The sequence below is a fragment of the Apteryx rowi genome, unplaced genomic scaffold (assembly GCF_003343035.1).
Source record: "Apteryx rowi isolate R43461 unplaced genomic scaffold, aptRow1 scaffold_320, whole genome shotgun sequence".
In the NCBI taxonomy this organism is placed as follows: Eukaryota; Metazoa; Chordata; class Aves; order Apterygiformes; family Apterygidae; genus Apteryx; species Apteryx rowi.
The window spans coordinates 845,789-856,591 of NW_020449642.1; the positions used below are offsets into that span (position 1 = coordinate 845,789).

General features: G+C 53.4%; 1 protein-coding gene across 1 annotated transcript; it reads left to right on the forward strand.

The window, feature by feature from the left end:
• Nucleotides 1-5,150: 5,150 nt before the first annotated feature.
• Nucleotides 5,151-10,172, forward strand: PCBD1 (pterin-4 alpha-carbinolamine dehydratase 1). Its single transcript, XM_026071060.1, has 4 exons — nucleotides 5,151-5,210; nucleotides 8,230-8,361; nucleotides 8,724-8,804; nucleotides 9,493-10,172. The coding sequence occupies exons 1-4, from the start codon at nucleotides 5,208-5,210 to the stop codon at nucleotides 9,589-9,591; spliced, it is 315 nt and encodes a 104-aa protein (XP_025926845.1). The 5' UTR covers nucleotides 5,151-5,207; the 3' UTR covers nucleotides 9,592-10,172.
• Nucleotides 10,173-10,803: the final 631 nt, after the last annotated feature.

Below are 10,803 nucleotides of genomic sequence, written 5' to 3' on the forward strand. Positions count from 1 at the left end.
GTGTAACCACTCTTTAGCTGAGCTGATAATGTCAGCAATCACTTCTAATGTTAGACTGGTTTCTGAAAGCCCCAACTCTGTGCCCTCAGTGCAAGAGGCTGCAATTTCAGGGAGTTCTCCAGTTTCTTAGCATTTTCCTGACCCCTAGTGACAAGAAGTGGCTGTTACAGCATCCACATCTTAATAGGCAGCACCCAACACTCCCTGCATAAACACGGAGCAAAACTCACTCTTTAAGATGGAGAAAGGTTTTCCAGCCCCATCAAAATATTCATCCTTTGCCTCTGCAAATTTGCCAGAAAATTTAACCTGTTTAGCAAAGAACCTCAAATTTGGACTAAAATTAAGGAAACAAGCTAAATACAGGAAGACTCCCTTGCAACAGGCTCCAGCTTTCCCCAAGGAAGCCTGGTTACACAATTAATCCATCACCAGACTGGATGAAGCAAAGGGTGGGGAGAAGGCATTTTTGATACATTACCTTCCCCCAGACAAACACATCCTTCCTGGTGCAAGGAACACCATGGCCTTGGCAGGGAACCGAACTGCATGACCTCACCAGCCTCTCTCATGGACCATGGAGCAAAACCCCATGGACCTGGAGAACTACACTTGTGACACCAGTAGTGCATTAGCTGCCAGTCACCATACCCCTCACTCTTGTCATGGCATTTGGTTTCAAGGACAAACCAAGAGTCACAGCAATATCATTCTGGTCTAACTCATTCCTTTAAGATTTCAAAACCATTTCATACCAGGTTTCTCCATGCACAGGCTAGCAACAGGTCATCTCTTCCAGCACTAGTTCGACAGAAGAAAAGGCACCCATCCCGCCAGGCAGGAATAACCCATAGCGACGTACACTCACATACTTCAGACTCACGCTTCGATCGTCCTCCTCTGGGAAACGTTCCCTCAACACATCTCCTTGATTCAGCTGCTAAAATATTCCTCCCTCTTGCACCCTCACCAGTTGTCCTCAGACATGGTATTCATGTTTTCTACACATTAGAAGAGGTTACACCACTTTTAGTGGTGTTTTTTCTGTCTAGCCTTCTCCAGGGGTACTTGCACACTGACTRAAGTCAAGGCCCCTTACCTAAAGCATCGCATGAGCAGATCAGAGAAGCCCTGATTTGTACTGGCCTCCAATTTATTTTGTTCACTGCACTGAGGCAAAATTCAGGCCTTCATTGACTTTGATAAAACGATAGTACAAGAGAAAGTCTCACACAGGGATAATTAATGATTCTTCTCTATTTATTGGGCCCTTTTGTCAATTTAAAGTTGTCACAGCTGCCATAAATCACCTCCAAAGCTAAACAAACTCTTTAATTAAATCTATTATATCACAAGAGCGATACTTCAGATACCAATAGAGTAGTCAATGATGAAAGAAGTGAGCCCACCCTTGCCCAAAACACCCTTTGGGGTCTGTGCTTCACCAGGGGACTCAAGTTCACCTGCTCAAAAGCCCTAACACAGATGCAAACTTTGAAAACACATTTCCAATGAATTCCTGAGGCACTTTAGCTGGTTAATTGTCACCCTGCTGACTAAGCAGTCATTGCCCCCCATCCACAACACATGAGTTTTGGTCTCATCATAGAAGTGATCACAAAGCCATACTAGCTAAAAATCTCTTTCCCCCCAACTTGTGGGTTGCTAACAGCCCCCCTGCCCTGGGTCTCCCTGCTTTGGGAAATGGGTGAAGCGCAGCAAGCTCCTCTCCTTCCCAAACAATAGAGGTAGGAGGAGGAGATGGTATCAGACCTGAAGGAGAGCCCAGTAAATCAGTTAAATGTGAAGCACACTGACAGCATAACGAGGACTTTCTAAAAGGCCTTCTGTAAGGATCCAGGCCATTCTGGTGGGGAAACTGGTTCAGACTGAGGGTCTGTCTAGCCCTCACTTCAGCTGTAGCCACAAGCGGACCAGTGAAATGCAAGAACAGGGCAAATACAAACAGTGCCTCTCCCAGGTTCTCCTGCAGCTCTCAACTACTTTCAGCCCAGGAGATCTCCTTCACTTGATGTGTTTTTTCTATTTAGTAACCCCCACCAGATCTCTCTCGGACTTGACCTCATGTGCAATGCTGAGGAACATCTGCCCATCTTCCAAAGTACAATGTAAAACAAACACACAACCCTGTAACTGCACCTCGGTTGAGATAAAGACTCCTTCAGCCAGTGTCATCAGCCAGGGTCCCCGTGCTGTGTCAGCAGCTTTACCAACAGCCCGCCCAATGCAAACTTGCATCACAGCAACCAAGACAGCAGAAGCCGCTGCTTTCTTTGCTGGTTAATCCCATTTGCCTTGTGAGAGGGCCTAAAATGCAAAATCCATGTGAACTTACTGTGAGTCGAACCATGCAAATGCCAACGCTAACCCCATGGGTCCACAGTTCCAAAGGGACACCTGGAAAAGCGCACCTGCAGAAAAACAACATTGAGCACATTTTTAATACTATTAAGCGAGGAGCCAGCAGAGACCATGAAAAACTGACCACACGGAAAAAGACCTCTTGTTGCTGTGTTGGAGAGTCCTAGGTTCCCGCAGGGAGCTTTTCTCCCCTGTGAAGAGCAAGGATCATGCTCTCCATGTTGCTTATGGGATTGCAGGCAGGGTCACCTTGCAGCTGGCACTCTCAGAGAAGGCAGCTAGCGTTCCTCTTCCCTCAAAAGGGACCATAAAAACGTTTTAGGGAATGTGAAATGAGAAAGGGGGGGGGGGGGAAAAATCACGCCAAGAGCAAAACAAATCTGAAGATGGGGAATAAATAGTACATGGATCTCAGGTTTTGGGGCAGGTGGATTTCGTTAAAAAGGTATTGACAAAATAACAACAATAGTAGATTATTGACCTAAGAGCTCCATCCAGCTATGCAGGAGCCACCATGGACACAGCGCTGCATGCACGTGAGTTAAGCTGCCATCGACGTAGCCCAAAAAAGCATAGTTCTAAACTAGACAAAAAAGGAGGGAAAAAAAGAGAAAATTCCTTAGAAATCTCTTCCCAATAACAGGCACGTACCTTGCATGGGGCTGCAAACCACCCTGAGCAAACACCTTGCCCAACACCACTCAATTAATCATTAAAAGCAAATCCATAGAGTCCCATCTCCAAAGAGAGAAACCGAAGCAGTGCCGAGGGGGAGTTTCACGTGGCGGGGGCACACCAGGAGGAGTCAGCCGAAGGATGCCCCCCAGCCACAATTTCATGCTGCACGCAGAGGAAAATCACACCTGCCCTGTTGCCTTCTTTCTGCAAGAGCACCTCTCTCTCTGCAAGAGAGCTCTCTCACGTGTACTGCTAGCAGTTAAGGTTGATTTATAACCGAGGAGAGAAAACGACATTACAAAGGAGCTGGGTAATCAGTAGACACAGTATAATTAATCGTTTTTCTCCTGATGTTCTCCGACCACAAAAATCCTCACCTTTAACAAGCTGAGGTGCCTGTCAATTGCTTCGCATTGGCAGCGAGCATTGGCAAGGTAAATGGGATCCGTTCCCAGCTGCGCTGCAACAAAAGCCACCGCGGAAAAGCAAGCTGCTGCGAGAGGTGGCGTATTTGCTTTCTCCCCCCTCTCCACATCAAAAGGGAGGCAAAACTCCATCAGTCAGCTAGAAAGTCATCGCAGTCCTAGAGGCACTGTCACCTAGCCGAGACGTACTGGAGGCCCTGACAAGTCACCATCAAAACTGCCACTGCATTTTCTTTAAGAACCAGACTGCAGCTGGGATCGCTTGGGCACGAGCTGTTATCTGCAGCTTCTGCAGCTCCAGCTGCTACTTCGGAAGGACATTGCCTCCTTTACCTCCTGCTTACGCCGTCATTTACAGGGGCATTTCTGGCGGCCAGCACCAGGCACATCTCAGGCTGGAGGTGATGACCCTGGCCACTCTGCATTCAAGTCACGCTTTTCTTTTCTTTTCTTCCTTGTACGTGCACGTGGAGCGCAAGGGGTGTTTAAGATTTGCACGCCCCATCAGAAAGGCATTGCTTCATCATTTATCTCATGTGGCTGCACCACCCAGCTCCCTCCAGTAAGGGATGGGGAGACTCCAGCCAGACTGGGACAAGCCCCGCCGTGTCTAGCAGTGGGCTAACACTGAAGGCAGCAAGGTCTACAGCTTCATATCTGCAATTATTTTCTTCTCAAGTCCTGCTTTGCTTTCCCAGCCTTCCCTCCCTGGACAGATATACAGCTTCTCCGAGGACAGAGGAGACACTCGTTTTTCCTTTCCATTACCGTGCCAAGAAAATCTATTGAGGGCGACAAAAGAAACCAAGGATTTGTTTCCCTCAAACTTCTTGCATGCCTGCTGGAGAAACAGATGATGTCTAGATCTCTGTGTAACCTATGAACGCTAGGAATGGAAACCAGAAGGTGCACCAAGGAGTACATACAGGGGATGCATGTCACATTATACTAAAAAACTCCCCAGAATCGATTGCTTCCAGGGAAAGGAAAGCCAACAGGGTACAGAAGCGAGGTGAATTTCTGTCCTCGCTGCTCACTGGGCTTGGCACACCACCACCTACACCAGCAAGGCACAAAACTTCTTGTGTTGTCAGCACTGGAAAACTGCCCCTCGTGCGAGTGGGTTGAGCAGACAGTGAGCTGCAGGACATGGGCATAAACCTGGCGGGCCAGAAGAGAGAAAGCAAGCGGGCGAACAGCGCGCGGCACCCCTGCCGCCACGGTTCCCTGCGCAATGGCAGCAAACGCCCGAAGAACGCGCAGGCAGGCGAGGCGGCACACGCTCCCCCGGCTACCCCAGCTCTTGGACTGCACGCGGAGGGACCTAAGCGCTGGGAGATCAGCGGCAAGGATTGGCACGGCGACGGCGGGCGCATCCAGGGCTGCYGGTTCGCGCTGCTCCTCTCCAGCCAGGATGCTGCAACAGGTTAATAAATAAAAAAAGGAAAAAAAAGTGGCTCTGTGGGAAAGGACGGGTGGATGAGCACCGCCGGACACGTGCTGCTTCTGCACGCGGGGGTTCAGAGGGGACCGCGCTCTAGCAGCACCCAAACACGCAGCGGCGGCGGTGGCGCGGGGAGGCCAGCGGCCGTGGGTGGACCTAGCGTCCTCGCCACGCCTCCCGCGGCCCCAGCCGCCGGCGCACACGCTGCCGCTCCGGCGGGCTCCGCGGGCGCGCGCCGAGCGAGCCGGGACCCGGAGGCCGCGAGGGACCCGCCGGCGATGGTAAGCGGCCGCTCAGCGATCCGGCCCGGGCTTCGGAGGCGACAGCGGGGAGGCTGAAGCCGGCGGCTCCGGCAGCGGCAGGGGGAAAGGGGGAGAGGAGCAGCGCTCCGCGCTTCGGTTAATGAGTAACGCCGGGAACTCTGCCCGCGCCGCCGAAGCGAGCGCCCTGCCGCGCGGTTTCCCTGCGAGGGAAGGGCCGCCAGCAATATTGCGCCGCGTGCGCCCCTTCCCTCTGCACCCCCAGCGCGGCCCCSGACCCGCGAACCGGGCGGACTGGAGAGGGGCACCAGCCTCCCGCCGGCCCCGCGGCAGAGGGGCGCTCGCAGGCAGGCCTGCCCTTCGCTGACGGCAGCCACGGGGCGCCCCGGCTCGGGAAGCGAGGGGAGAGGAGCGGAGGTGGGGGGTCCTGCGGCATCCCTAACCGGAGCGCTGCTTGCAGGCCTCACCCAGGCAGGGCTGACCCCTTCGCCTTTTCCTAAGCGACGAGTAATTTGGGCAGGGAGGGTTGGTTTAGGCTCCAGAAAGCAACCCCAGAAAACCCGCAGAGATAAGCTCTCCCGATTTCTCACACCGGGTCCTAAGCTTCAGTTACACAAATGCATCTGCTTCATTTCAAAGGCAGGGGAAAAAAAAAAAAAAAGCCAATGCCTTGTCTGTAGAAAGCCAGAAAGAAAACAAAATAATTACATTTCCGTAATGAAAAGCATGTGCTTTAAAGGAACAGGCGCGCGTGAGAAGCACTAACGTGCAATACCCAAGAGCAGCAGCGGGCTGGCCACCGTGCTGGGATGGAAACGGGGCCCTGCGGCAGCCAGGGGAGAGGACGGGAGCTGGGTCGAGGACACCAGGGGCCCGGCCAGGTGCCCTGGCCAGAGGGACACGCAGCTCAGGTGGTCACCAGCCACAGCCGGAAGAGCCGGCTTTCACGTGGTCTCCTGGCCACACCTTGGCCTGGCCATGGCCCCCGCTGGCTTGGCGCTCTTGGGGAGGAGCTGGGCCTGGAAAAAGCCTGGAAAAAGGCCCGGGGCCCATTCTCCCATGCGGTCACCATGCAGAAAAGGGGTTTTCAAAGCCAATTAAGCTCTGCCTTTAGAGCAGCCGGGTTGCTTGCTCTCTCTGGGGTAGGCAGGCTTTCCTTGCTCTAGCACAGAGCAGGAGCTTTCGGCCGCTGGGCCCACGACCCTTGGGGGCTCAGCGGGGCCCCTGCTTCCCTCCAGGCGCCTACACAGCACCCAAGGCTGACAACCTCGGCGCAGAGCAGCGAAGCCCCCTCGCAGCCTTCGCTTTGCTAGGCTAACCAGAGCAGCCTCGCCCGCGACGGGCATCCCCCGCTCCCTCCTCATCCTCGCCTCCGCCTGCCCTATTGCCCGACGGAGGAGCGGGGCTTCCCGCATCCCACGGGGCACCTTGAACCCAAACTGGGAACCGATTCCAACGCGGTGAGAAGACCGAAATGCTGGCGGGTGGCATAGGTGCTCTCCTCGCTCTCCCCGGCCAGAGCGGGCAGGGCCGAATGCTTTCGCGCTCGCACCCGGCCGAGACCCCGCGGAGGAGCCTCCCCCGCCTCCGCCAGCCTAGCCGCGGGCACGGCGGCTCCGCTCCCGGGGGCCCCCGCGCAGCCGGCCTCCGTGCCCACGTTATCCCAGTTGCTAAGAGACCTGGAACCGGCTTATCGAGCCACCGCGGCGGCAGGGCAAGGGCTGAGGGTTTATTGCGCTGTGCCGTGTTTGCTCTCCGTCCTGCCCGAAGCGGAGCGCCCCGCTCCCACGCCCAGGAAGGGACGGACGGGGTTGGCGTTAACGGGGTGGAGGGGGGGAGCCGGGGCTGGGGCAGCCCCTGAACGTTTCATCGCCCACTGGACCCCTCCGTATCACCTCCGCGGCTGCGCCTCGGGGGCTCACCRACGGCGAGGAGGCGAGCCGGAGGAAAGGACGGCTCGCTTTCGTCAGTCAGCAGGCCCCAGCCGGCGACGCTTAGGTGGGAGACAGCTGCTCAGCAGCAGCGTCTCAAGCAGCTGAACCAACGCCCGCGAGAAACAGCGGGCTGCATTTCTTGGGACCGGCATTTAACATCCCACTCTTTGCCCCGCGGCAYGCGAAGGGAAACAAATTGCAAAAAGCTGTTGGTCTTGGCCGTTGAGAAACAACGATCTCCACCAACCCTAACGGTCGGATCACCCACTAGGAAGGCACTTCATTGCCAGAACGTGGGCACAATTTTCCGGACGCTACCACACCYGTCCACACTCACTCTAAGCCAGAAGATACGCTGGCCTGCATAGCCCCCATCCTTCCACCGACCGTTAAGTATTCCCATTTTTAGTTGCGTCTTTGCCATTATTCACTTGCTAAAGCTAAGCCAAGAAGAACAGCAGATTTTTTCCCCCCCCTAAAAACAAGGGCAAGCAACAGCAGATCTACCCAAAAGCAGAAGACAATGCTAAATCGTAATTGCTCCCGCTGCCCTTTGTTACGCACACACAGAAACAGCCTCTTAAATCCCACTGTCACATAAGGGAGGCTGCAACGGAACAGGAGCTAAACTCCAGCTTTGTGTGACTCAAGACTATGATTCACGCCACTTCTTTCTCCCTCTTTATGAGGCTTCTGATACCGTTGCCCTTGAAATAAAACCCTCCCRTTTTGGCAAGGTACTTTGCAAACTTCAACAGCAAGCAGTTCTCCGTTCTGGAAGTCATCACTGATCCTTTCCAGAGGATTAAATGCAATGTATTTGGGAGCGTAACCTCACCCAGCCATCGCTTCTTATTCAGATTATAATGAACATATATATATACACACACATATACATATAAATATATTATATATATATATATATTTGCACACATACACAGACACACACTAGTGAAGTGCCCCAGGAGGCTCTGTTTGCTTTGTGTTGCAGGTCAGGACACAACCCCTGTAACCCATAGGATGCCTCATTTATTTGAGCACTTGCTCCTCCTTACCTCTGCCGTGCTGATCTGCTCCTCTCCCCTTTTTCCCCCCCCGTCTGCCAGGCAGGCAAAGCCCACAGACTGAGCGCCGAGGAGAGGGAGCAGCTGCTCCCAAACCTGCGAGCCGTGGGGTGGAACGAGGTGGAAGGGAGAGATGCCATCTACAAGGAGTTCCACTTCAAGGACTTCAATCGGGTACAAGCGTCAGTGCCGAGTTTTACAATAGGGGAAACCGGGTGCGCAGAGCGGGGAGTCCCATTTGCATGCCTCRGGCATAGAAAGCCCTCCCTGCTTTTCCTAAAATGTAATGGCTGAGCAAGGTAACACAACCAAGACACCAAAACGCTCAACCAGCACACGGTTTGTGKGGGGAAAGTTCTTCGAAAAGAAGAAAACCCACAGAAATCCCCAAAGACACAGCACAAACCAAGCCTTGCATTTGCTTTGTTTTCTAGAAACATGGGGAGTGAAATTTTTGATAATGGGTTGGRAAAAAAAAAAAAAAATCCCAGGATAAGCTGCTCAAGACTAACTTTGCTTCTTAACCCACTGGGCAGGCCTTCGGCTTCATGACCAGAGTGGCTCTACAGGCAGAGAAACTGGATCACCACCCRGAGTGGTTCAATGTGTACAATAAGGTAAGAAACGTGGATGTTGGGGTGACCAGGGTGCTTCAGAGAGCGGTTCCCGTTTAGGAGGAACAAAACGGCACTGAGAGCAGCAGCAGCAGCTCCTGTTCAGCTCAGCGGCACCTCTTCCTCCCTCAGATGCTAATCCCTTTGCGTATCATACATGGCCTGTGACTATCGCACACACGTCCTCTCCTCCCCTCCTTGTTTKCTGGCCGGCTGAGCAGTAGCTGCTTGCAGGCTGCCACCAGGTTGCTTATTAAATCACTRCCAGAAGTGGCAGCAAGGGGAAAAAGGGCCTGGAGGAAGAGTTGAGAGGTGGCACAGCAGCTGCCGTGACCAAGGGTGGCAGTGTCTGCTTGTCACCAGGCTGAGCTGCAGGGAAGGAGAAGAAGTCGCAGAGGTGACAGCCACCAGAAAGGGCTGGGGAAGCTCTGGTCTGGGCACGGGGAGTGGGAGAGGGGCACAGTGGGAACCGGGAGAAGGGCAGAGTCATTGCACCCACCAGCCTCCGGAGCTGGATGCAATCAGGCAAAATGCCAGAGCACTGCTCCCCCCCAAAAAAAAGGTCACTAACAAGCCTGGAGAAAGTAATAGCGCTACCTGCTCCATCGGGTGATAACTGTCTGCAGCACTGGGGGAACTCGCTCCTGTCCTTCCTGCCAGCAACACTTGTCTGTCTGTCTGTCTGGTTTAGGTTCACATCACCTTGAGCACCCACGAGTGCGCAGGCTTATCCGAGCGAGACATCAATTTGGCCAGTTTCATAGAGCAGGTTGCGGCTTCTCTATCCTGACTAGAGAGGAACACATAAAGCCCAAATCAACCCAAATCGACACCCCTGCGTCTCACCCGGATGACTGCACCCAGAGCCTTCGCCCTGCTCCAAGCTACTGCTGGACCCAGACAGCGTAYGCCGTCCAAACCCCCCGCCGCAGCTCGGCGCTTCGCCCCAGTGGAGGCACTTCTGCACCGGGAAGGCAGCCTCTACTGCTTTGCATACGTCCACCCCTGCTCTTGCCACCTCCGTTCTTAATCCCGTCTTTATCCGTGTGTGCAAATTGCTGAACCCGTGGCCCTTTCAGTAGGCATGCCTTTTACCAGAAGGAGTAACGTTACACAATTGCACGAGTAAATCTTTTCAGAGCTTGACCCATCCAGGCACCATGCTCTTGGCTTCTTAGCTTTACAATATGCTCTACCACCTGAATTTACGGTGGTATGGGAACCCTTTGGCTCCCCTATCCCGTACCGGCAACTGTGATGTGCAGTTTGGTTATTACTGTAACCTTTCTTAAGCAGTATTAAAAGCAGGCATGCGATCTCACCCCTACTGTAACGGGCCTTTTAGTAGAGAACCAGGTGAAAATGTTTACAATAAAGTTCCCAGTTAACCTGATGTCAGCTTGGAAGGAGGCTTCTTTGTCAGAACTACGGCAACTGGTTTTTCCAAGCCAGGCACTGGCCTGACTCCTCTCTCCAGGAGGCGTTTCTGCCGTAGGAAAGCTGCTCCATGAAGCAGCACGGAGAAACGGCACRTGCCTTCGCAGGCCTGCACCTCACAGCGAACGGGGCCTGGAAGAGAATGAGATTATTAAAGCACTGCCTAAAGAGCCAGAGCGGATCTGGCAAAGCCTGTTAATGCTAAACAGGCACAACTGTCATACCCAAGGCAAAAACACAGGCAAGGGACAACCAGAAGGCATAAAAGCAGTCCAGATTCAGGCCAGAAGCTGCTTGAAGTGGGATACCTCTCAACAGAGGTTCTGGGTGGCTTTGGTGCCGCAAGATCTTCACTCCAGCAACACAGTAACTTGGCAATACCRTGCAGGTGAGTCCACACTCAAATTGCCGCTTTTCTGTTAGCGGGAATGATTTGCTGCGAAGCCAACAGGAGTTGTTTCCAGCAAAACATTCCAGGAGAAATACTACAGACGGCTGATTCTGGACAAGTTTTTTTTTGTTGTTTGATTGTTGTTTTGGGGTTATTTTTAACCCCCTAGGTTCC